Consider the following 26791-nt stretch of genomic DNA (forward strand, 5'->3'; position numbering starts at 1 on the left):
GGCCAGGGGCAGGGGCAGGGCCAGGGGCAGGGGCAGGGCCAGGGCCAGGGGCAGGGGCAGGGGCAGGGGCAGGGGCGGGAGCAGGGCCAGGGGCAGGGCAGGGCCAGGGGCAGGGGCAGGGCAGGGCAGGGCCAGGGGCAGGGGCAGGGAAGGGGCGGGGCCAGGGCCAGGGCCAGGGCCAGGGGCAGGGCAGGGCCAGGGGCAGGGGCAGGGCAGGGGCGGGGCCGGGGCCGGGAGCTGGAGCAGGGGCGGGGCCGGGCGGCGCCGCTCCCCGCCCCGCGGGCGGCCCCGAGCCGGGCGGGCGGCCCCCGGGCGGACAACGCCCCCGGCCCCTCAGGCCGCGGCAGGGCCCGCCGCCTGCGGCATTTCCTCTGAGCTCACGGGGCGGCTGACGCGGCGCCGCTTCCCTCGGAAGGGGACGGCTCGCGGCGGAGCGGCGCAGGCAGGCGGCAGGCGGGCGCGCGCGGCCAGCGGGGCGGGGGACGGCGGCGCGGCCCGCGCTGGGGGCGGCCGGGGCGGAGGAGGGCGGGGGGGGCGGTGGCGGCGGGGGCGGGCGCTCCCCTCCCGCGGGGCCGGGCGGCGGCGACCCCCGCGGCCCGAGCCCCCGCCGCGCCGTGCCCGTCTACGCGCTCGACGCGCGGGTGGCGTGGCCGCTGGCGGCAGCGCTCTGCACCGCGCTCCTCTGCCTCTACCAGGCCCTGCGAGGCGGCGCGGCCGGGGAGGGCGCGGCGGAGGCCGGCTCGGTCCCGCTGCTGAAGGGCTCGGCGCTGCTGCTGCTGGGCTGCCTGCTGGCCCGCTGCTGCGGCGCGGCGGGCGGCGGAGCCAGGCCCGGCGGGGCCCGGGCGGCGGGGGCGCGGCGCGGCGCCTTGGAGAGCTTCTACGCGCGGCAGCTGCGGCTGTCGCCCCACGTGCTGGGCCACAGCAAGGCGCACGTCGGGCGCGTCGTGGCCGAGCTGGTGCGCGCCGCCAAGGCGCAGGGGCTGCAGCCCGGCCCGCTGGCCCTCAGCCTGCGCGGGGACTTCGTGCGCGTCGGCAGCGCCTACGAGCAGCACAAGGTGCGCAGCCCCGACTGCTTCGACGTGCTGGTGCCGCTGCGGCTGCCGCCCCACCTGGAGCCCCAGCCGCGCCGCGCCGGCCCCTGCGGCGCCTTCGTCTGCGGGCTGCGGGCACGGGCGGGCCGGCCGCGCCGCCAGCAGCCCCTCGCCGAGGGCTTCTGCGTGGAGCTGCAGGGCCGCAGCCACCTCTCCGCGGGGCTGGTGCTGCGCTGGTTCCAGGGCCACCTGCAGCGCTGCCTGGGTGCGGTGCGGTACCGCCTGCAGGACCGCTGCCGCATCAGCCTCTCGGCCTGCCCCGGGCGGCCGCCCACGCTGCACATCGTGCCCTGCTCCGACTACGTCTGCTGCCACATCTCCATGGCCGTGCGCCTCATCCCCGCCATCCCCCTGGGCGACGCGCTCTACCTCACCGCCCTGCCGCCCCAGGGCCCGCAGGCCACGGAGGCCCTCTGGGGCCTCAACACCTCGCGGCAGGAGCAGCGGCTGCTGAGCTGGCTGAAGGAGCAGGCCCCGGCCACCTCCTGCCACCTCAAGTGCCTGCAGATCCTCAAGGGCCTGCGGGACCTCCGCGGGCAGGGCCTGGAGGAGCCCTTCTGCTCCCAGTGGGGCCGGGTGCTCTCCTCCTATGTGCTGAAGACAGCCCTCTTCTCTCTGCTGCTGCAGGGGCCCTTGGAGGCCTGGGATGAGCGGTTCCTGGTGGAGCGGCTGGAGGACCTGGTGCTGTACCTCAGGGACTGCCTGCGCAAGCAGGTGCTGATGCATTTCTTCCTGGGCAACACCGGCCTCCCCGAGGCCGTGCCGCTGCCCAGGTTCCTCAAGGAAGCCGCCCCCGTGAACTTGCTGGCTGCCTTCGACGGACCCACGCTGGACCTGGCTGCCTTCCAGCTGATCAACACCTGGATCCAGGCCCCGCACATCATCAGGATGTACAGCAGCCCCCGGTACTTGCGACCCGTGCCCACCCCGTGCCGGCACGTCGCCGAGGCCAGGCAGGAGCCTGCAGCAGAGTGAGCCGCCGGGCGGGTGAGCCAGCGTGGTCCGCAGACCCTGCCGGGCATCCTGCGCTCCCAGCCCGCTGGGCCATCGACAGCCCGCGTCTGCCTGAGGAAGGTGGGACCCATTTAAATACAGTTGTGTGGTTTTGTCCCTGGCCAGAGAAAACTGAACAAAATCCTGATTCTTGTTGGTTTTTTTTATTATTTTAATCTCATTGGATGTTCATGGGAAAATTGTGAAATTTCTGGGCACGTGCCTTAGTTGAGAAGCATTACGTTCAGCCGACTGTTTGCAAACCTAACTTCAACAGGCTCAAACTGACATCTCTGGAAATCCACGTTAATGTGTTGTCTTAGTGGCCAAATTGACCTTTTTCTGAGGTTTGCTTTTTATGATACAAAATCAGTTTGTGATTTAAAAATCCTTTTAAGTTCAACACCCCCACACCCCACACCCCCGCAACGTACCAAGACGCTCTTAAAATGTGAAGAGCGCTAGAGCATGGGTGTGGATCACAGTTTGAAATGCTCAATGATGTTCTTTAAATTTCCTGTGTAATCAAATACATTGTGCTGAATAGAAATACGTGTATGTTAATGTAAGCTTGAGGGAAAAGGCAAAGCCTCTCCAATAACAATATGAAGAATCTTAATTGCACGATTCTGTGTTCAAGTTAAGGTTATACTGAAGGTTTGAAATACAGATAAAAGGAAACAAATAGCACTTTATTTTCACAAAGACCTTCTTTTTAGGATAATTGGCTGCACTAAATATTGCTACGGAGGAGGCATTAGTATTTTATTAAAATGAAAGATGTTTAAATCATCCCAAGGAAAAGTTTTTTAAGGAAATACTTTGAGTTTTGTTTGCGGGTTCTTGTTGACTTATTTTTTTCCGTCTCCAAGTACTATTTGCTTAGAACTTGCTTTACCTCAAGGACCAACAACAAAACTAAGAAGTTCTGTATTATTTTTTGAACAAACCTGAAGCCAGTTCAGTTCTCAGTGCTGTAAGCTGACTGCTGCACCCTCTTGCTCTCTGGTAGGAGTTCAATGGGGTTTTGGATGACTACCTAACCAGTTGTCTGATCGTGGCAGTGTTTTGACCAAATAACCTGATGAGATTTTCTAGTGCTGTGCTATAGCAAATCGTTATCTTATCGTGGGGAGAGGAGGAAGTGGAACATTTCAAGGTACTTCAAAATTATTTAGCACGGATTCATGGTACAGTGGCAGTCTTACAGTATGGATTCATCAGCCAGATAATTTCTACTTCTTGCCTGGTTTTGTCCCAGTTGCTGGAATAACCTGGCAAGTTGCAACGCATCCAGCTCTTCAAGTGTCCTTAGGTCCCAATGCAGGTACCTGGTGTAGGGGAACCTGATGTGTGTCCCAGGGTGCCAGCAAATTCAGAATTTCAAATCCTTGCGTTATTGGGTCTCCTGCTCAAGTGTTTGACCTACTAGGACCCAAAATGCGTTGCTGAATTGCTGGCGCTGAGGAAGCTGAGTGTGTGCCTTATTAGCCACTGTACTGTGTCCTAGGTGAGCAGTCTGAAATGAATTAAAAATGACCAACTGTAACTTCTGGTAAGCCTTAGGATAACTTGAAGTTGCTAATGTACTCCTCCTCTCCCTGACGTACATAGAGATACCTGTGTGCTTTATTCAGAGTACTAGGCATCAGAGCACAAAACAAACATTTGCGAAATCTATGAAGCTTTATAAAAATCTATTTTTCTAAATGGAAACACTCCTTAGGCAGATGTTTGCCTACTTCTATTTTTTCAACTGCTCTTGCAGTTTTATTTTCAGGTAATTATAGCCTAGGTCACACCCGCAAGTTGGGTTATTTTTATAGATGAAGCGCTGTGCTTCTTTCTACAAATATAAATAGTGTATTTATAGGTAGTATCGATCAAATGTTCTTTGCACATGGTATTTAAGGCTAAGCGAGCTACCTTGGTGATTTGGGGTGGGGTTTTTTGGTAGTAGACCATGATACATACTGGTTTTGCAGACTCATGTTACTTGGTGTTTGCAGTAAGATGCAGTTCTGCAGTTGGTGCCATTGAATCTTTTGCCCAAAGAAAGAGCAGGTGACCGGCCCAGGGTATTGTGGCTGCCTGAACTTATGACCTAAAAATCCTTTAGCTGTTAATTCTGGCATCGTAACCACTTCAGTCAGCTGTCAGTTTGTTTACTTCACCGCATCCCTGTCTCTGAAAAGTGATCTTGTATCTGAAAAGGGATGCACATTCGGTGTATATTTAGTATTGCTGCAATACATGGACATCTGTAATGGACTTTTTAAGGACTTTCTCACTTAAATGTGGTACTGTCAGGAAAAGACAAAATGGATGACAAGGAGAGATGATGGAGAATATAAATAGTTTAGAAAACAAAGGTTGGGCTGAGGGGTGAGTGAGAATGATGGTAAACTCTCAGTGAAGATGCACTGCAAACAAGCCAAAAGACATGGGGGTAAAATTGGAGGAGAGCTGTTGAAAGCAAGGTGGATTGGAGGGTAGGGAAGAGAGATTTAAGTGGGTTTTGCTTTGCCAGTATATCCAAAGTGGTTGAATGCATCAGGGCTGAACAGTGAGGCAAAGCCTCAGTTTGTTAGTCATTTGGGCAGAGCTTCAGTGTGAGTTTTTGCTCAGCAAGGCATTTCTGAGTTCATGATGGCTGGTGATGGGAGAAAATACACACATGTGCTTTAACCATAGGCTTGGGCAAGCTTTCTTGAGGAGAGGGGGGCTTTCTGCCCATGAGGCAATGTGCATGCAGTTGGTGGGAGGTCTGAGAAAATCTCTTGGACTAACTGTGGCTTCGTTGTACAACTGAGATGTTAAGTATATTTTCTTTATCTGTTATAAAGCATGCATTCAGGAATACTATTGACAAAAGGAGCTGGTAAAAGTTGAGTTCTGTTATGGTATTCATCTTATTCCACAGCAAACGTGACAGCACTGGTACTTGAAGTGTGCTGGAGCTATTATAGGGCTTAATCTGCAAGGAGGTGTACAGAGAACTTGACCTACCTAAGTAATCCCGTGGGCCTTTTACCTTCTTCCCAAGCTGTGGATACTGTACACAGAACAAGGTTATGAATATGTATTTGTTAGGGTTGTAGCTAAGGTATCATAGATGCAGCATGGTTGCCTCTGTGTGTGTATACTGAAACACAAACAGAAGAAAGAGTATGCTAAATAACACCATCATAGTTCTCTTTATCTGCAACCTAATTTCTCAAAGACTCTTTGCAAATGAAGTTGTTTTTACTGAACACTGGTTGGGAAGAGGAGTCACACCTGCAAGAGAATCAAGTTGTTTATTTACAGTACCAACATGCTTATATGTGACAATTTTGTACTGAAAAATGCTGTGTATTTCTCAAAGACGTCATTATTTCTTATCTGACCAAGTATCTTGAAAACATTCCTCTTGATTTTGAATCTCTGCAGAGTAATGTAAATTTTAAGTGTCTGTTTGCAATGGACATTCTTGGTACAACTATTTTTTGCTGGTTAATAATCAGACCAAAGATTAAACTAAAGTTCAGCTGCTATTGTTTTAATAAAAAAAAAAAAGTGTTTATCGGCTCAAAGTGTCAGCCCATTTTAGTGAAACGTTTATACATTCATTTCCTATTTAATATCAAAATACATTTGCACTTTTATTGTTTCCATAAAAAGTTGGTGGTTTTGTTTTAATATTTCACTGTAGTAATAAACAGCTGTTTTAAAGCATCTGTGCCTCAAGATTTAAATTCCTTATCTTTTTTTCAGTAAAAGCTGCCTGCAGCCACAAAACTGATCAGCAGGTTTATGTGCTCTTTAGGAGGAGACTACTAAAGTGGCAAAACCATGGGAAAGCAGGAAGTCCACGCCTTGGGAGTTGTACAGAGGGATACGGGAGGAAAGCCAGGAGAGAGACTAGAGCATGGCTGGCACAGTCTGTGGTGTTGCTGACTTTTGAAATGAAGCATGTTGGGGGGTTTGTGGCTGTCTTGCTCGGAGGTTAAGAACTCAGTTCTTATTTCCCTGGCTCCAGTTTCAGGTCGCCGCATAAAATCTGCTTTTTCTGGTGCTTAATGAAGAGCTGGGACTTTTGTCTTCATTTCACAGTATCCGTGTGAGCTTTTCAGTGTGGCATGTACAGACGCGTCTCCATTCAAAACAGTGTAGGTCACGCTTTATTAAATATGGAAAAAGTCCTGCTGAAGCCAGGACTCAGCAGGAGTTTTGTGGATGGGCCAGCAAGTTACCTGTCCTTTATTAGTCTTTGGTAAGATGCCAGAACTATACACTAGTGTACTGATGTTCCCTATTAAAAGAAAGAAATAGCAGCAAGACCCCTAGCTTTTTAACCATTAAATCAAAGCTAGGCTGAAAATAACTATCTCCAGATCTTTGTGTGCCTGCCTCTTACCTTGCAGGGAGTAGCTTCTGTAAGGGGCAGCAGTCGGTACAGTGCAGAGGCGGCCCAGCTGGCTAACGGGCTTCTCGCTGGCAAAGACTGGAAAAATGTCATTCCTTCAGTGTCAACAACCCAGGTCAGTGTGGAGGAAGTGTATTTAGATCTTTACCTCTTTAATAACGTTATCTCTTATTAATGGTTTCCTTAGAAGCAGTAACCATCCTCTGGTCTATTAATTCCTTGCTCTGAAATACTTTTCTGTTTGAAGCCTGAGTTTCTCTTCAGCAGAAAAACATTAAAGAAACAGGACTTTCCTTTCACGATAAATCTGTTAACAACAAATTAACTGGCCTAAGGACTTGCATGCTTGGTGTTTAAAGAAAAGCCTGTTTGCATCCAACTCATTAGATAAATTGTTTAAAATCTTTCCATCCCTGTGCAAGTACCTCCCTTGTAACGCAGCCAAGGTCAGTAGTGAATTGCCGATTATGTTTGGCTACTGCGAATTAAAGCTGCCTGGAGGGGAAAGGGACTCATATTTGTGCATCCCACTTTCCCAAGGCTCCTCCTTAAATGTCTGCCTGGTGAGTCTTCCCTGAGGTAAGTGACATTCTGACCGATGATAATTAATTAGAGTAGCTGGCAGAAAAGCAGCCAGCCCCACTTTTGTTGGGCCGATAGCACTGGGAAGTTGACGGTCGACGTAGTGGCAAAGAGCTGCATCCCTTTAAGCATGTGAATTTGCCTTCAGTGCTTGCTGGTGCTTCAGAGCACAGCGCTCTGCTTGCTTGAGGGGTCTGAGTAGCTCACAACCCTAAAATAAGCAGGATATGGAGGGCTGACTGTAGATAGATCTGCCTGTACTTTATATTACCACTGTGGGTTTCTCAAACATACGGTATGCCTAATGAAGAGACTACCTGTGCTCTTGTGTGTGCCTGCCTTGTGTGTCCTATTTTAAATATATAGCCAAAAAGTGGCATATTTGCAACTGCTTTATGAGAGACTCAAAGCACTGTGGCACCCGATTAGCAACAGAGCTATAGATCATGTTGTGTTCTGTATCTGTGTGACAGTCTGTTAGGGTTTAAGTAACAATTTACACAAAAAGCTCTTAAAGCTTGTTATAAACACGTATGCATCAAATGTCGTCATGTACCAGTCTTCTGTGTTAAGGAAGCCTTATTTTTTAACTCTTAAAAGATAGCAATGCTGATCCAGAGACTCAGAAAATTTCTGTGTACTCAAGTTACAGGCTGCATTTCTGGGACCCCTGGGAATTTCCCTCCCCCCTGTCAAAACCAGGACCAAAGCTGCATAGAGAATACTCAGTTCTCTGGGCTGGACTGGATGTAGTAATGGTTTGCTAGTGTTTGCATGATACTTGTGATCCTCTATTGGCTTCTATCCATGCCACAGAGTCCATACGGTAATCTGGGTGGGGGGAAAAAAAAGGGGAGGTAAGGAATCAAGAAGCCAGGAGTGACGGGGATTATACTGTGAAGGTTACTGGCTATCAAAGAGGAAAAAAATACCCTTATGATGGACCTTTAATGGAGAGAGTGGAAAACTTGCTTTGAAGAGTCTCACTGTACTGATAGAAACCTGCTAGCTGTAGAAACAGGGAGAACAGTAGCAAAATCCAACAAGATAGCCCACTTCTCCACGGCTATTTCGGTCTGTTCCTTTCCAGTTTCAGATAGGGGAGAAGAGAAACTTGGAGCTGAGTTCACTGGCAAATCAGTGTGCTCACTAGCGATGCGTCAGGGGAGGGCAAGGGGGAGGGCAGCTCTTGGCTCGTTCTTCCAGTGTTTTAGGCTGTGCAAAATTAAAATTCTGAAATACAATACTCCCATCGAGGGAGGGAGTGTTTGGGAAACAGTGTGCAAATCTGTCTCCTGTGCTATCTGGGATCGCTGGTTTTAAAGGCAAGTCCTGGTCAAAATTCAGTTAGGTTTATGCACGCTGGAAACTGCTCCTGAGTTTCCCAATTCCTGCTGGCATGGCACTGGGAGCCGCTCCGCTGCCTGTGCAAGTGAGTGCCGGAGCAGCAGCTACAGAGGAAATGAGTCATTCCTCTATTTGTGTTGCAAAAGACTTCTCTATGCTGTGCAATGGATTTAGGAATATACCCTTACTGCTTCTTGGAAGTTCTCCTCCTAGGACCACGTTTAGGCATACAGATATTGCCAAATTATCAGGCATGTTACAGACTTTGACTTCATTTTAAATAGGTTGTGCAGCCTTGGCTTTTGCGGGGAGGTGTTGTTCAGGGTCTTCCTCGAGCTGGTATTCCATGCAGGTCTCTGCTCCGGGTCTGCCTGCTGGTGGAGGGGCTGCTGCCAAAGAAGTGGTTGTAGGGGGGTATTCACGTGCCTTCTGAGCATCTCCCTTTGTCATACACCCTGGAGGCTGGCTTAAGTGAGTTTCAAAAAGGGGAAACTTGCTAGTCATAAGGATTGTGAATCATGGGCACTTCTCCAAAAAAAAAAAAAAAAAAAGTATTTCTGTACAGATCCTCTGTTTTCCCAAAAGCTACTTGTGCTCAGCAGCCATTCAGGCCCTACCAAAACTAATGACATCTCCTGAATATTTACAAAAAAAAAAAAAGAGGGGGGAAGAGTGGAAGAGAAGAGCAGCAGTAGACTCTGACAAACCAATAAAAGTATTTCTCCACTTTTACTTCAGTGTGGTGTTTTCCCAAAGACTGCAAACAGGCATTGCACTGCCTGTGGGCAGGATGGCAGGTTTCAGAGGCATGGTGTGTATGAGGCATTACCTGGTGAGAGAGCATCGCTCCTGTCTCCCTCCTCACTGCTGCCCTGGCAGACGGATGGCTACGTAAAGTGGACTGGCACTCAGCTGGAACTTCTGCTCCGAGAACGCAGGAGACCTTGGTAGGAATTTGCAAAATTGTCCGTTTTCAAATCTCACAGCAGTCTAACTTGTTCAGGAACAAAGCAAGTCTTGGCCAAAGCTTTGTGTGTGCCTAAGGATGTGTTTCTTCTAACAGCCTGCTTCTGTCTTGGCTCCTTGAGTGGCTGTCTACCTTGAAGTGCAGAGTCTTTGTGATGTCCTGCACCTGGCTGAGTGCACCAATTCCAGCAGTGCAGCTTTGCCATGGCATTTACCCCTCGCAATTTACAGGTGCTCCCTAAAGTGTTCCCACCTTCAGTAGAAAGGCATGGTGGGTGCCGAGGGAGGGAGGCTGGTAGCAAAACACACTGACCTCGGTGGTTTGCTCCTTGGAAATGCTACTAGTGCTCCAAGAGACCATACAAATGTGTGCGGAGCTTGTGTGAGCGGCGGTGTTTTAAATTTGCCTTTTGAAGTCATTCTCATTACCCAAAACGTTTATAGGGGCACATAATGAGCTTTCAACACTCAAATAATTCCTCAAGGAAGAATCATTATGGTCTTCTAAAACGATCCCTGTGTTAAGTGGCAATTAAGAGGTAATTATAATGAGATGCTGTGGGATGAAATTAGTATCCAACTTAGAGCGACAACAGAAACATCCACATAGATGAGCTGGAGGGGAGGTGGTGGGAGAGAGGGGAAAGTGGGGAGCGCAGCAGCTATGCTGCAAGGAGGCGCAGGGGCATCATCACCTGGGAGATGGCGACTGACTGGATGGTCATCAGTGGAAAACATGGCAGCTTTTCTGAGGGCTACTCTGCGGTTTGCACCAGCTTCAGCCAGAGCTTTCAGGGCCTGTAGCTTTGCGGTAGAAGGTGTGATGTGAGCGCTGCTTTCTGCCTCCTGGGATGCTGGCTGGTGAAAGCACTGTTCACCCACCCCTGGCAGCTGGAGGGGAACAATGTCTACCTGAAAAATGGCTGTTTCAGTGGTGAAATTCATCTCTTTGGCCAATAAAGACCTTTCTAATAAGACTTTCGTATCAAAGGGCCCTGGCAGTGCAACAGTTTGAGTATCTGTTTGCCTGACTGCCATTGGAGTAGTGGCATGTGAAGTGGGCAGGTATTTTATTTGAATAAAAATTCTTGCTCTGGGTGGTTAGCAAACACAGCTACCCTGGAAACTTGTGAGTTGCAGAGCAGAAAGTTAATTTTGGGTGGATAATGCGCTGCTCTGACTGAACACAAGAGCCTGCGCATACTGGGATATGCTGGCCTGGCTGCTCCAGCACATCTTTGCCCCTTGAGAGCAAGCAGGGTTTGCTTTCAGCACATTTTCCCCCTCTGCGATGGGTCCAGGCTTGTGAAGGAGGCAGGTCCTTGCAGCACAGGGAGCAAACGGATTAACTCCCTTTTCCCTCCTGCACAGTATTTTCATAACCTTTTAATGGCATCCTGGTGGAATGGGGACAAGATGGCCATCGCACGCTGGCCACAGCCGCTCTGCTTCTTCCAGGGCTGAAGGAAGCCAGGATGAGATCAGATTGACTTTTTTCCCTTTTCTGCATGGAAACTTATTTGCATTGCTAATGAGGTCCCTGGTTCAAGGCCGTAAAAGGGATGTTCCAGGGAGGAGGAGAAGTAAGCTTCCTCCTCTGGGAAAGGGCTAACGCCGTCCTTGACTCCTATAAGCTGCTTTGCTGAGGTAGACATGCATTTTGTCACCCGTGATGGCAGTGATACGGGTTGAGCTATTGGCCCAGTGGGACAAGGTGGCAGGTAGGGCTGGACCCACACCAGGACACGGCTCGGGAACAGAGACATCTCTCCTGACAGCATCACTTCATCACCTGCAAGTTACTGAGCACAATATGGGGGCAGGAGCACGACGTGCTGGTGCTACCTGTGTAATACAGGGAGCAAACCCAAGATCAAACGTGTTACTGTCTAACCTGTAAGAACAAGTTTCTTCAGTCAGACGTCCAGGGGAATGCCCAGTGGCCAGGATGGATTTTATCACCTGGATTTGAGCAGACTTTTGCATGTGAGGATGGTTCGGTCTGTGATGAAGACAGGTTTGCCTTCCAAGTGCAGGTCGGAATCTGCACGGCAGAGAGCACAGTGTGTGTTGCTGTGTGTAGTGATCTTGGTTTCCATTAGTGTCCAGAAAGAGATTCCTTGTTAGAAGGAGATTTTAATTTGGAAAGGACTGGATTCATGTAAATGGGTTGCGTTTAGCTGGATTTGCAGCCTCCCGCTTCCCCGGAGCTTCATCCTAGTGAAAACACCACAGGGTAAACACATAGGAATGTGGAGGAGGGAAAAAGAACCGAACAACAGAAACAGATGGGTGAAACTGAGGTCCCTATGAGGCAGAAATGTTCAGTAATTCCATTTATTTCTCAGCTGCAGTACTGCAGTGCTTTAGAATGCAAATTACCCCTTTAACCCACCAAGTTTAGCTCTACTGTGTGGTACAGTATTTTGCACATCTGCTTAATGAGATGGGAAAGCCAGATGTAACGGTCTCTGCTGCTGCGAGGGGACGGTTGGAAATGAGCCTTTTGCAATAAAAATAGTCCTGCCCTTTTGAACCTGTTGAATTCTGAAGTCGAGATGGGCATGTTTCAGCAATGATGATTTGGTATTTGCGGCTGAATGGTCCTGAACTTGTTCCTGTATCTTTCCTTCACAGCTCAGAAGTGCATTTTATTGCTGTTCGTACTGTGGGTTTTTTCCCCCAAAGCTTCAAGCAATCTCTATTTTTCTGTTTTGGTCATTTGTTTCACAATTTAAAAGCTTTTCTCTACCAGCCATATTTAGCTGGTTTTGGATAACTTTTGTTACATTTTACAGCTGCACAGCCCAGGGGCTCAGTTGGAGAGCCTCGCTGATTTAGTTGAAGAAAGTGTGCCTGACCACATCTGTTTCTGTGCTAACTTACATCTTTAGGCCACTGCTGGAAAGGAGAAAACCGTAAATGCCGATTCCTCCTGTCCTCTTTCTAGGTTTGATACAGTTCTTAATGTTCACATGAATAGGAAGGTAATATTTTAAACTGTGACTTATTAAATTAGTATGAATCAAATGGGAAGAGTCATAGCACAGTTATTCAAACAACTTCCAGGGGATGAGAGTGTTCCTGTAAAGTAAGTCATCTGAGAGTTTGTAACACAACCAAAGCTCTTAGCATTTATCTTACAATTTTATCCTTGAGTCCGAAAGTCATGACCTTGAGTGAGTGTGAGACTCAGTTTGCCTTGTTCGATAAAATCCCACACGCCGACCTTTTTAGAAGATACCATCTTATGTTTTAAGGTGTGCACTGGAAGTATTTTGAGTATCTTTATGTCTGAAGTCGTGTTACTTTGGAGACCTGGGTTCTGTGCCCTGTTTGCTCAGCCCCCCTCACTGGGGACATGCTGCAATCCCTGGGGCTTGGGAAGCCACGTCTGCAGCTCCCGTCCAGCTCCTCTTGGTAGGAAGGACTCTCATTCTGCTGAATCTGTCTTCCCGAGGAATGGGGATACTACCTTTCGGCTTCAGGAAGGCTGATGTTTCTCATTTCTCAGCCATTAGATTAAAACAAATATTAAGTAGAAATTTTCTTTAAAAATAGACCTCACTTCCTTAGGAATTTGCTTCAGTGGGAATTGTGAGATATTCTCTCTGTAACGATTTATATTACAAAAATAGCTCTGTGCTATGTCTGCAAACAGTTAGAAACGTGAGCCTGGAAAAGAAATCTAGCAGCTAACTCCTCAGCCCTACAGCTTGAATAAACCAGTCAAAACCAAAATGAATTACAAAAGCAACTGAAAACCTGAACTTCTCTATAAATACAGGGTATTTATAAATATAAATGTTTCCTCGGAAGTCTGAAAATACTCTGGGCTTTTTAGCATGACCCAAAGTGTTCTGTATCCAAGCTTTTTTTGGCCTTGATGCAGGGAGTGAGTTCCAAAGCAGAAGAATCCTGGCAGCACTGTGCCTTCTCCAGGGGACTCTCCCGCTGCTGAAATTGCACTGAGTCGGGGGGACCGTGCAAACCAGGGAGTCACAGGCCACAGAGGTCCTGTCTTTATTGCAAAATGAGGTCGTCAAAAGAACATGACCTCAAATTCATATTTACACACGTGACCCAGCAGTCACCGCTCGCCTCCAACGCTGTCAGCTGGTGAGACCGGGCTTACACACAGGGGCACCGTGTGAAGCTGCCGAGGGCTCTGCTCCGACGGGAGCGATGCACAGATGCGGTCGGTGTGTTGGAATGGAATGGAGCACGACTCAACGGGGCGGTGCCGGCTCCCTCCAGGGACGGGTTTCCTTTGAGCAGGAACTTGCATTTGAGCGCTTGACACAATAATACACGGTGCCTCCTTCCTCGGAGGCTGCGTGCCCTTTGGCTGTGGTTTTTAATCTCTGTTTACTATAGGAATAGCTTTGGTAGATTATGCTGCGTCATTCAGTTCCCTGCCAGAATGTATGTTAAAGATGAAGTAGAAAGTGTGTGAATGCAAGAGAGTAGCTGTAATTTTTACGGCAGAAGCAAGGCCATTATAAATTATATGAGGCAATGAGGATCTGAGGATTTTAGATCAAATTTAGCCACTTTATCTGGAGACTTAAGAAAAGAGAAAAATGTGCTTTTACTGATATTGCCAATTAGGGAGCTGCCAGGTGGCTGGTTAATAACCCAGATGCGCTGCAGAAGATGCAGCATCAGCAAAGGCCGTTCCTGAAGTGAAGCAGAGGAGTGATTTCCAGGGCACAGCGACAAGGCAGGGGAGTGCCGGTGGTTTCCTCCTGGCTACGGGCATGGGTTGGCTGCAGGAGGTGTGACAAGAGGGAGGTCCTGGGGTAGGTGATGCCAAACCAGAAAGCACTAAGAGCGTAGGGAAATGGCAGAGGAGGAGGAGGGGAACACCATGAAATCTAAAGAACAGTTGGCTAATGAAAGTGCAGAAGCCTGGGAAATGGTACCTTGGCTTCACATCAGGCAGATTCACAGGTGTCCGTGGAGGTGATGGGCTAATTTAGAGGCAATTGGGACTGGATGAGTCATGGAAATGGGTTGTAGCACCTTCTCCTTCTGTCACTAGCTGGAGTCTCTGTCTGTCACGCTGATGTCAGCCCAGTTCCTGCTGGAAACTGCATCACTGCTGGCACAAGACCTGCTGCTCGTGACCCTCGCATGCCTCAAGGCATTGCCTCAGGAGCTTGGGGCCAAGGCACTGGGGGCCCAGGCTGCTGGTTGAACCGTGGAGCGCACCAGGAATGATCTGGGAGAAGGGGATAACCTTTCCCTACTCCAAACAAAGCTGTCTGGGCACGCTGGTATGTGAGATTTTGGGAGAAGGGACTGAAGGGATCAGCACACGAGCTTGGGCAGTGGCTGGTGGGGTTTTGCTTGCACCTTCGTCACTTCAGGCATTTTCGGCACTTGTAACAGAGCATGACGCAGACCCCACGGGACTAGTCCTAGAGCTAGAATAAATGCAGGTTCTGACAGCAAAGTCGAAGCTAATCCTTGCTGCCAAAAGACCGTGAGGTGTGGGGCCAGCCTTGCTTGCCCCAGAGCAACAACCCCTCTCACCCGCACGGCACGTCATGTCTGTGGGGATGCAGCCAGGGGTAGAGGCAGGTGAGCAGCGTTTGCTGCTCCCAGCTTCGGCAGCTGGGGTAGACGTGCTTCTCAGAGCCTGGCTTGCGCTCCCAGGCAGGAGGTGCTTACCCAGCTCGCCCCACCTTGTGCTGCTCCACTGCTCGGGGTCGCTGTGTCAGTGCCCACTGGCACTTTGTCTGTCCCGAGTGCCCAGAACTTCTTGACTAAAACCCTCATGGACTCGCCTCTTCAGGGTGCAAACCCAAGGCAGGAAAAGGCCTGAAAAGCCACAGAGGGAAACTGCGTTACCGTGAAACCCACAAGAGGACAAACGTGTTGCTAGAGGTGGCTCTGGGAGGGGGAATCAAAGGTGCCTTTTTTGGATGGCTGGTGCTGTGGGCGAACGAAGCTAATCCTGTAATGATGAGAGAAGCTGGACCTTTACAGGTTGCCAATGGCAGTGGGGAAGAACTGGCCACGATGGCTTGCCATTTATAAAAACATCTGGAGATAAGAAGCCTATTTTTAGGCAGTGGTGGCCGGCTATTCCAGCGGGCCCAAGTGATGATGATAAGGATTTGGCATATGAGCAGCAGAGTAAGACATCTCATCTTGCACTGCCAATTTTCTTGCTTTGCCCCTTGCAGCAAAAAGCACTGCCGATTGCTTTAGGAAGATCCAAATGAAAATCCTTTGAAATAGCCATCAGATTCCTTTCCTTTCCTTTATTTCTCCACTTTTTCAGAGTGATGCTCTTCTCTCTTAACTTTAAGGCATGAAGAAGCTGAAGGTCTTTGACCAGGGTTTGGAAAACACATGCAGGCGTGGCATTTTGAATAGCAGCAGCCCTGGTTCTGATCTGTCTGAGGAGCTGCTGAACTGATTTGCTGTGCTGGAGGTAGATTTTGCCACTTGCTGGGCTGCTTGTAACGAGTCAAGCGCATGCTCTGGATGTAGCTGATGTTATTCGCAATGTGTGTTAACAGCGGTAAGAATGGAAGACTATCATAAAATCATATTCTGAAAAAGCAGTGTTAATTTCCTTGGTTTCTGCATAGAAATTTTGCATTTGCAAGCCTCGCCATCTGCATTGCAGCCATTACATGTGGGAAGTATGGAATGTGTCTTATCAGACACAGAGCGTGCACAGCAAAGGACATCCAAAGGTTATGTTGTCATCATGTCAAATGGGTCTGTTTATTCTGAGTGCTGTAGAAGCAGAGCTTAATCAGAGCATCAGCCATATGCAGATTTGAAATTAGATTTTACAATAACCACCTGTCCGCTGTTTCGAATCCATCATATTCTTTGGGTTAGAGCTGTGTTTGCTTAGTGAATATAAGTGCTGGGAGAATGTAATCTAAAAGGCTTCATGCAACAGTGTAAAAGGCACTTAAATGCCTGTATATGTAGGAGTGTGCAAGGGAAGCACATTTATTTTACGGCTTTGTGCTACCATCTGCTACTAAAGCATGTGGGGGAAAAGAAAGAAAGAAAGAGGCATTTTCCTATGTAAAAATCAATCATGAACCCCCCTATTAAGCTTCCTTTACTCTTTTTTGGGTTCATAATGCTTATATGCTCCAGCCAAAAAAATGTTGGTGACAATTGATGCAGCATTTGATCTTTCTCTGCCCTAAACGTTTTAAAAACAGTAAGCACAAAACATGCACATACTGTTTATATAGTGAGGCATGCCATAGTTTCTGTGACTCACAGCATTCTGCCTTTAAGGAGTCAAAAAAATCTGGCTGAAAAGTTTAAACCTCTCTCCACTATGCTGCAACATGGAAAAAAAAAAAATATCCATGTGTTCACTTATTGCAAGCTGCATCAAGGCAGTGGTGAGTCAAGATGAAAAGAGCAACGATATTCGAAGTAAAGGCTGACATTTTAAACACGGGCACTTGGAAAGAAGTGGAATTAAAAAGAATAGCAGAGCAAAAATTGACAAACAACTTCTACCACAGTTTAATCATATGCTCAAAACTGCCTGAAACAAGTAAGTACTACAGGGTTTTTTTCTTGCTTATCTCCACTGTGGTGATTATTCTTCTAAAGCAGTAGCTGCTTTCCCTGGGGAAAAAGAGAGAATTTATTTTTTGAATTCAGAGTATGGCCCTTCCCACGGAAGTCAACGGGAGTTTTTCATGGAATTCGGTGAGAACTTAAACGGGCCATTAAACAAGATCAGCAATGCAAGAGATTTCCAAAGCCATCCTGCCCCAGCAGCTCCCTCCTCACCACAAGGAGCAGCAGTGACCAGTGTTTTTGTGCTGACCAACGTCTGGAACTGTACATACCACTTTCTCCAGAGCAGGAGATGTTTTTATGGTTCCAGTTTTCTTACCATTTGTCACAGTAAAACTGAAATGTAATGGGCTTGTAAGTGAGGGTGGTGCCATGTAGCATGCAGCTGCTGAGTATCCAGCTGGGCTGAGCTGTGAGATGCTGCCTCTGGCCTCTCTGCTTCTGTCCAGGCTTTAGTGTAAATCCAGGAGCCAGGAAGGAGCCAGAAGTGTAGCGGAAGGGCGTGCTCCAAGGTGAGGGCAGAAGCTTTGGCTTACAGCAGCACCTTGGGAAGCCTCTCATTTGTGTGGTCCCAAGGTGATGCTCAAGGGGAACTGCCCCAAATCTCCACTTTTCCCACGCTTTCCAAGAGTTTGACCTCCAAAGGCGCTTTCCTACTTGAGTTCCCCGGGTGCAAGCACCCCCGGGGTGGGATTTGCGTGTGGCTGGACCACATTCCCACCCATCCCTGGCTAGGACCTGGTGTGCCAGCACCGGGACGCGAAGCCAAGCAAGGCTGTGCTGGATGGGCTCTGGGGGTTAAAAGCTGGCCCCTGGCCCCTGGTTCCAGCTCCGTGCTGTTGCGTGGGAAGGTGCGAGTCTGTGTCTTAACTTTTTTGGTCCAAGCTCCTCAAGAACTGCCCCCTGGCTGGAACTCGGGCGTGTTTATAACATCTCCTCACACCGCGAACTCTCGGTTGGAAAACGCTGCTACACAAACTGCTCCATAAGCCCTGGCCACCGCGCCCTGCCGGCTGCTGCCGCTCCGCGCCTACGTGTCCCGGCTGCCGCTGCCCCTTGCGCGCTGCCGGCGGCTCCGCGGGGCCGCCCCCCCCCGGCGGTGTCCCCCGGGGCCAGCAGGGGTTTCCAGCCCTGAATTTCCGCGCCGGGCCCTCTGGAGGTCAGTGTTCGCCCGCGCTGCAGCGGACCTGTTGCAGCCCCGCGGAGGCTCCGCGGGCAGGGCCGGCCAGGAGCGCCCGCCCGCCCGCAGCCTCCGCCAGCCCCGCGCTCGCTTTGCCGGCCCGGGGGGGGGGTGGGGGGAGGGGGGAACGGCGGGGCTCCGCGGGGTCTGCGGGGCCGCTCCTCGCCCGCGGGGCGCTGCAGCCGCGCCCCCCGCCCGGCCCGGGGCGGTGCCGCACCGCGGGGCGTACTGCGGCGCGGCGGAGCGGCGCGGCGGGCGGCGCCCCGCGCAGGATGGCGTACATCCAGGTGGGTGCGGAGCGGCGGCGCTGCGGGTCCCCGGGGCGAGCCGCGTCCCTGGGCGGGGGGGCCGGGGCGTATGCTCCCACGGGTGCCGGTGCCGCGGCGGGGCCCCCCCGTGTTCCTTGCCCGGCGCGGGTGCGCAACTTCGGGGTAACTTCTGGGGAGGAGTTCCCGGGGCGGCCCCCGGCGAGGGGGGCAGAAGCGGGGCTCGCAGCCTGCTGTTCGCCGGGCGGCGGGGCCGGAGCGGGGCCCCGCGGGGGACGGGGAGGACCCCTGCGCCCCCTGTCCCCTCTGCCGGGGGAAGCGGGGTACCCGGGCGCGTGCGAGCCCGGCCCGAGCCCGCACAGGGACTTCTGGCGGGAGGGGGGCGCTGGACCCCGCGGGCAGCCCGGGATGCGCCGGGGGGATGCCCGGCGGGGTGGGGGGCACGGGCGGTCCGGGCTGCGGCGAGCCCCAGTCTTCGGCGTGGTGAGTGGTCGGGCCCCCCAGCCCCCGGCGGTGTGAGGCTGAGTTAAACGTTGGGCCCGTTCGACCCCCGAGCTGTTCCCCCGGCGGCCCTGCAGCTCCCCGCTGCCCGCCCCTGGCTCCGCAGGCTGCCGCCGTGCCCCCCTCCGCCGTGCCCCCCCCCCCCGCCGTGCCCCCCAGCCCCCTTCCCCCCCGTGGCAGCGCCGCTCTCGGGACCCCCCTGCGCGAGGCGGGGGAACCCGGGGGACACGAAGGTAGCGCGCACACACACACACACACATACACACACGTTACCCCCACGCTGTGGTGATAATTGCGTTGGGGTGATTGGGGGCCACCCGTGGGTGCGTGGCTGGGGGCCATGCTGTCCCTATGCTGTGGTGGGGCTCGTGAGCCTTCCCCGGGGGGGGCACAACACGGTCTGTCACCAGTGGGGACCCCACCCTGCTGCAGCATCCCTGGGGACACCGCCGTGGTGGGTGGTTGTGGCTGCACTGCTGACCCAGCTGTGCTCAGGGGCTGCGCCGACTTGTGGAGTGGGTGACCCCCCCCCAGGCCCAGTCACACGTAGGGGACTGGCCCCCCAGCAAGGTGTGAAGGTGCAGCCCTGCCTCGCGCCCAGCCCTGGTGAAGGGGGATGCACCTGGGAACACCGGGGTGGCCCTTCCTGGGGGCTCCCAGCTGGGCTGCTTGGCCAGCTTGGGACACATGGCAGGGCACGATGCTGCCTGCCCGACCCTGGGGGCTGAGCCCCTCTCCTGGCGGTGCTGAGCCCCTCTCTTGGAGGTGCTGAGCGTGGCATGGCAGCTTTGCTCCCCGGGATCCCCCAGTCCCTGGGACATCCTTCTCTAAGCCTCTGCCTTTCCCAGCCCGGACCCTGCCCATGGACGCAGCTGGTCGTGTTTGCCTTCCCTTCACGGGCCCCTGCGTTTACATCCTATATGGTGCCGGTGACTTGTTTACCTCTTCTGTACTATAATATTTAGTTCTTATTTCCGCTCTCCCGTGTCCCGGCAGAGACTTGTGGGTGCCCACGGCCTTGGCTGGGGTGCCTGTGGGAGCGCTGTGCGTGCTGGGGGGGGTGGTGGCATACAGATGCAGTTTCAGGTGGCCCGTGGGGGCCAGGAGGGCTGTTGGACACAAGCCTACGGCACGTGCTGCGACGTTCCGTCGTGTGGCACGGGTCCAGCTGCTTTGTTTGTCACCTCAAACATTCTTGTGGCAGCTCTGCTGAACCGCTGTCGCTTTGGCTGCCGTGCTGCAGCTGCAACATTGCGTTTGTAAGGAACTGTAAAACCCTTGAAACCATTCAGAGTTTTCTTGAATGGTCCATGGGTGTCAGGTCGTTGCTGTCTTGTCACATCATTTCCAGTCTCTTACTTTGTGCTTCTGACCAGTGGTGGCCTTGTCACCAGGCGCTGGTTTCTGAGAAGTTTCGAAGGGAGGTTAGTTCTGAAACATGGTCCATGGGAGAGTTCTTGGAACTGAAGGCAACCTCTGCATCCCAGCTTCTTTATGAAAAATGTCCATAAAGCATAGAGCTCCATTTCTACATGTGGAAGGGTAGAGAAGGCAGTGGTGGTGGGTGTTTGTGTGTTTTTTTTGTTTTGTGGGTTTGTATTGGTTTGGTTTTTTTAAGGGATTCCCCCTACAGAAAGACAGCCAGGACAGTTGGGAAACTCTTAGATGTTATCAAGGGAAAGCGATAGGAAAGACGTTTCACCAAGCTTCTGGAATGCTGCTAAGTCTCCAGTTATAAATGAAATGGGTCAAGTATAATGTCCCAGGGGTGACTTTGTGAATAAAACACCAGCTTGCAGTGATTTCTTCCTTTGCTGTAGATTTTCCCTGTGACTTTGGGGAAGTGGCTGCAGCGCAGATTTTCGAGCTGGAGTGCATGGCTCAAGCTATGAGTGCTTAATTTACACTTTCTGTATGCTCCAAGTCACATCTGAGGATGAAGCTGAAGGTGCTCAGCTAGCTCAAGTGACGGGTACATGGTGGAGGGTATTCTGTGTCTGTACCCCTCCCTAGAAATCTTGCTTTTAACGAGTTGGCATTGAAACTACGTTTATATGGGCTGGATCTGGAGGAAACCCTTTTTTTTCCTACTCTGGCATCTAACTGGAAGATTTGGATACAGTTTGCTGTCAGCAGCAAGTAGTTGCTGCAGTTAGAGACAGGTTATCAAAGGCAAGGAAGTAAAGCGGTTGTGTGATACCCTGTGAGCAAGGGGCAGTGAGCAGGGTTTTTGTGCTCTGGGATGGGCTTGGGAGTTTTGATCCTGGGGAAGGAGGAGCAGAGGGAGCTTGGTGGGGAAGGACTAGAGACAGCAGAAGCTGATGCCCGGTCAGGAGACCTCTCCTTCCTCTAACATCTACAAGGTACTGTCTTGCCAGAAATTCAAGCTCATCCCAGGCCGGGGCATGTCCTGGTAGAAAATTTAAAGTTATTTGAGCATTGCTAACCTGTTTTTGTCTTTTTCATTTTGTTCCCCTTTGCTTCATGCTGGATGTCTAAAAGGACAGTTGGAACCAATAAATGAGGTGAGTTAATCTGATGATTCACTCTCCGCTCTGTCTCCTCTCTCCATCCTGAGGGGATTGTCTCGTATTTTCTGACTCTTTACTGATGTCCTAGATATAAGTAATGCACCCCATTTGGGGCTGATAATTTTTTTGTGTGTGTGATGTTCAGATTTTGTTTATGGAAAAAATTCTTGTGTTTTACTGGAGCAAAAGAAATGTTCCTGTGGAATCTTCTCTGCAGATCTGCGTTCCTCCAAGGGAACCCCTTTGCATGGTGTGATAGTGCCCTGGTATCTGCACACTCGTGAATACTGCAAATGTCTTGAGTATTTTGGGGGGATATCTGTGGAGATGATCTCACATTCTTCATATCTTCAGCTTCTTAGGAACGTTTCAAGTTCACATATAATCGCAAAGCATTCGACCCTGGATGTGCCCATGCTGTGCTCTGGCAGCTGGGGTCTCCCCCCCGTGACTCGGGGGTGATGCCCTTTGTTAGCGGTGCCCTTGTGCTGCTTGGCGAGCCTTATGCACTGCGGAAGTTGGAGCTGGTGTGAGTGGGAAAGGGGCTAAGGTCTGGCTTTCTGCTCGCTCTTGAACTTGCTTGAAGCAAGCAGAGCTGTGAAGTGGAGGGAAGGCACTGGGGGTGGCAAAGGCGTGGGGCAGCAGCCTCCGTGGGGTGCTCACTCCCCGTGGCTGTAACAGCAGAGGAGCGCCGTTACAGGTGATGCTGCCACAGCCACCATGGAAACCTAAGAAATATTTTTCTGGGTCAAGTAACTTCTTAAAAAACAAAATAATTGAAGGTTCTTTGTTAAATTAATGATCACAGCAGAGAGGAGGCATGTGGATAGTGTGCTGTTGCTAATTCATTATAGTGGCAAGTTTGTTGGGCTGTAATCTCTGTGTGTATGGATCATACAAATATTACATACTGATACCTCTGCAGGGACAAAATGTGTTCATGTTGCTGTGTTAATTAAACAGACCCTTGCCGCATTAAACTGGAGCTTTCACTTGCCTTCTGTTTTTAATTCCTTTTATTGTACATTTGCCCACCTATTAGTTTGTGGATGTACATGAAAGAGTAAGCATGTTTCCACTCTAGCATATTGCTACGCTGTAGTGTTTTGTAAATCACCCTCTTGCCAACCTACATAATAATACATCGCTACTAGGGGGGAAATACCTGCGGTGAATGCTTATTTTCCTGCCTTCTTATGGCATCAGTGAAGTTGGGCTGATAACTGCATAGCACTTGTCTGTTGATATAGATGGAATAAATATAGTTCTTAATGTTCTGTTGCAGAAACACAAACGTAAATACAGCTGAATGTTATTTCTCAATAGCTATTGATGGGTTGTAATCTTGTACTTTGGTTTCCAATGGCTTCAGGGTCTGCTCGCTAGGATCTCGGATCTCTTGCTGTGCCGGTGGACTTGTAGAAATTGTTGTCAGAAGTGTTTCGACTGTAGCTGTTGTCAAACAAATGAAGATGAAGTTGAAATCCTTGGACCTTTTCCTGCTCAAACTCCAGCCTGGCTGTAAGTTTAGATGCATAATTTCCTCGCTTTAACTGAGGAGTAGGGCTGCTCAGCTGTAATGAGGGTATTGATACGAAATGGTAATAGGACATTCAGGGGATCTGGCTTGGAAAGGCGGAACCTCCTGCTGAGGGTGGGAACATAGGCTACTCAACGGCAAGGTGAATAAGGGCAGCCCTGTTAGCTCAGATAGTAAGGTGAGTCTTTGTAAAATGTTTGTCTGATGGGTAAGAAGTTATTTTGTAAGATAGCATAGCAAGCTGGTAACTGGCTCAGCTGTGCACCCTTTTCTGAAGATGCTTTTCATCTTCAGTCCTATTTCCTCCTCAAATGGCCCAGCACTTTGGAGCACTTCAGCTTTGCTGAAATGCTGATGAGTTTGTTTTGAAATATTTTCTTATCCTGGTGTGAAGGTGGTTATCATATAGGCAGATGAAAGGTGTACCTCATATGTGCTCTAAAGGGGAAATTAATTTAAAGTTTCATTTAGAGGCACAGGAGATGCCTCTTTAGTGCATCATATGATGCTCAGAAGTTGGACCTAGGCACTGAGACACTTAATTTTAACTACTCCTGTGAGTACCTACTGTTATTCTGTGTCAGGTCTAGAAGGTCCATGTCTTGGTGCAGCATTAAATAAATTGCCTCATGTTTAAATCAGTCTCATCTATATACTCACTGGAACCCAGGTAGAATAGGATGGTAATTAATACTGAAGTAATAAAACCAGAGATGTTCAAGATGTGTTAGAGTGGTTTTTAAATCTGGAGCAGCATATTTAAGAGTCTGATGTATGTCCAGCAATGGATTCACCTGCAACTAATGGGAAATGGAAACAAAATCAATGCTAAATAGGAAAGCATTGTGCACAGGAGAACACCGTGATGAGGCTGCAGTATTGGATGTGGAAAGATTGCTGCAGGAGCAAGCGCATGCTTGGGAACAAGTTGCTAGGCTGGCTGTGAGGGGATGCTTCAGAGCTTCTCTGGTGCGCTGAGGAGCGGAAGGGACATGGTGTGTGTTAGGGCTGGGGTGACTGCCCCATGGCGTAGTCTTTGACTGCTGGATCCCTCTGTCTGGCTAAAGGGTCGTTGTAAGCTTTGAAGCTCCGTTCATCTTTCGATCTCAAAACTTGGGTGTATGGTGACTTTGCAGATGAGGTGGACTTTGCCATAGGCAGAGAACATGGAGACCTTTGGACTCATAAAATGCTTTCTCCAGCCTGTATTGTCTTCCCCCAGTGCTGCTCCATCTGAAAGCCTTTACAATTAACTTGTTACAATGGCCATCAGCAGAAGACAGTTTGCTCTGAAAATGTAAAAGCCCAGTTCATCAACAACGTTGCACTTTATGCTGCACCTACTCATGCTAGCAGCCCTGGGTAGGGTCCTCGAACCCTGGCCTAGGTCATGTATCCATCTTCCCTTCCAGGCTCAGGCAGTTTGATGCAGTTAGGGTCTCCCTGTTCTGCCCTAGTGCTGAGAGAAGGTGAGTTCCCAGGGGTAATGCCTGAGAGGGGCAGCAGGAACCAAAGAAGAGGACACACGAGAGAAGTGGCTTTGCTTTGCAAGGAGGTGTGGATGCTGCCATGCCTTAGGGTCACTGATGTCACCATCTCCTCTGGCAATGTTGCAAATCCTGTGGTCTCTGAGGATGCCCGTTAACACACGTTGATGTGGAAGCTGGAGATCAGGGTTTGCTTGCTTGAAAAGGCTGTGGGCTCCTCTGCTTGAGCTGAGGTGGACCCAGGGTGGTGCTAGGGAAGATGGTGATGCTTTAAGCTTCCAGGGTGACTTTGCTGGAAAGTGGTGAGGGAACCCAGGCACGAGCCAAGTGGGGAGGGCAAAGAGAGCAGAGGAGACAGAGAGAGGGCAGGGGGCTGAGGGGATGTGATTGAGAGGAGAGGGAGAGAGAATGAGCCTGTAGAGGAGCAAGAGTCTGGAAGACAAAGAGGGAAGGAGAGCAAAGGGCAGCAGACAGAAACAGTGCATGTTGTTTGCTGATCAATGGGAGGGCCAAACTCTTCCTGCGGGTAGGTTTAGGGTGGAAACAATCCCATTCAGACCCTGCTGGCTCAGAATTCAGAAGCCATAGATTTCTGTTTTCACTGTTGATCCAATACTCTTAAATCTCTGTGTGTGTTTTTGGAGGTAGGAAATGATGTCTGCGGTTAGATGTGTGAGGAGCGTAAGAGTCTGGAATTGGTCTCAGAATAAGGTGTTTAGTGGGAATGTTTTTAAGTGCTCAGAGATCAGTGTATGCCAATTGACCCCTCATCCTTGTTTTTTTTCTTTTATTTGTGAAAAGGGGGCTTTTGGATTCAGTGGAAACCCCTAAAATGGAAGATGGATACGATGCCACCATATTCTGCCTTTAGATGCATGTATTGAATTTAGAAACAAATCAATTTATTGTATTCCCTGCTCGCAGCCTAAAAGTGTTTTAAAAATAGGTCTAGGTTTTCTGCTGAGATCTTTCCACCTTGCCACTTCTGCGTGGGCCCAGAACACTGGTGTAATCCAGAATGCTGTTTGCTCATTCCTTACCTCGCTGCCCAGTCCCCAGGGGAAAACTGCTTTGTGGTCATCCTGAGCCTGCTAGCAAACATCTGAATGCCCGTGCTTAATAATCCTCCTATTATTTTTTGCCCATAGTTTTTCCCTTTGGAAAAACTCATTTTCCTGGAAATTCAGGAGGGGATGTTAAAGCTGCAAGTTTAAACCCTTCCTCTCGGGAGACGTGATTTTTCTCACTTTCTGAATGTTTTACAGTGGCAACTTAGGAAAAAAGAATTCTTGTTGGACTGAGTCTAATCGTATTGACCTGAATGCATGATAGCTTCTTGTTATTTCACGAAGAGCATTTGCATCTGGGTCTTTGCCGAAATGGGCTGGGAATGAGAGTCTGTGTTGGAGCTGCCTGTTATGGAATATTCTGCACAAACCACAAAGACAAACGGTGCGCGGTCCGTGAGACTGAATTGAAATCAGGACACGACTTCTCTTCCCAAAGGTTCAGATTAAACAGAAACAGAGCTGCTTTAACCAGAGCCAAAGTTTATTTGAGGAAAAATTATTGTGGCTCAGTAGCAATTTCCTTACTAAAGGTCATCTGTATGTTATTAACTCACTATTACGTTTACCCTTTGTAGAACATCCTTAATGCCTCTCTTCCTGATTCCCTTTTCACCCTGCCTTCTCCTTGTGCTGTGCATTTGCTTCTCCAACACGAGTACATCCAAATGCTACCTATCGTTGTATAGACCCACGTTTAGCCATGAAAAAGCTGTTTGTGTTCCACGTACTGATTAATTGTCAAACTGCATGACTTGGACTACCTTTAATGGGCTGCAGAGTTGTGCAAATACTGTGTGCCCCTTTTAGCATAGGGTTTGGTTTTGATTATTAATAGACTTCTTTTTTTTTTTTTTTAATGTGGATGAGTTGTGTTCCTCTGAATTGGTGAGATTTGCATGGATCCTGCTGTGAGCTTTGTGGGTTTGGATAAGAATTTCCAGTGTAAATCTGTTTTGTATCTGGGGGGCCTTTTCTGTGAGTTTACTGCTTTTTGCAGATGTATTTATTGCTCTCCTCCAGTCATTGGTTACTAAAGCAAAATGATTCAACGTATTTTGTTTATACCCAGCCGAGCCATGCACACAGAAAGGGTGAATCAGGAGCAAAACTCACACAGTTTCCCCCTTTGCCTTGCTCATTTCACACTGATGCTTTCCAGAGTACTCTGTCTCATGGATTACCCAAAAGGCTTATTTTGCATGATCACACGTCAGACACCGTTGTGTGATTTCACTCCCATCGGCAGCCGCT

At 50.0% G+C, this 26791-nt stretch overlaps 2 protein-coding genes across 4 annotated transcripts in view; both read left to right on the top strand.

Moving 5' to 3' along the window:
• Positions 1–395: 395 nt before the first annotated feature.
• ITPRIPL2 (ITPRIP like 2) lies at positions 396–5801 on the top strand (the record flags this gene model as incomplete). Its single annotated transcript, XM_080387014.1, has 1 exon — positions 396–5801. A coding segment is annotated over one exon (1671 nt), but the record flags the coding sequence as incomplete, so codon positions are not given.
• Positions 5802–5890: 89 nt separating this feature from the next.
• SYT17 (synaptotagmin 17) overlaps positions 5891–26791 on the top strand; it is a 50968-nt gene continuing 30067 nt past the window's right edge. The window contains exons 1-3 of one of the 3 annotated variants that reach the window (XM_080386686.1): positions 5891–16936; positions 21415–21437; positions 22816–22964. In XM_080386686.1, coding sequence (XP_080242812.1) covers positions 16789–16936; positions 21415–21437; positions 22816–22964 — 320 coding nt within the window. In that variant the 5' untranslated portion in view covers positions 5891–16788. Of the gene's footprint in view, positions 16937–18290; positions 18433–21414; positions 21438–22815; positions 22965–26791 lie in introns of those variants that run through there. The other 2 variants (XM_080386687.1, XM_080386688.1) reach the window with 2 other exon arrangements.

Source organism: Falco punctatus (assembly GCF_963210335.1).
Source record: "Falco punctatus genome assembly, chromosome: 4".
Taxonomy (NCBI): domain Eukaryota; kingdom Metazoa; phylum Chordata; class Aves; order Falconiformes; family Falconidae; genus Falco; species Falco punctatus.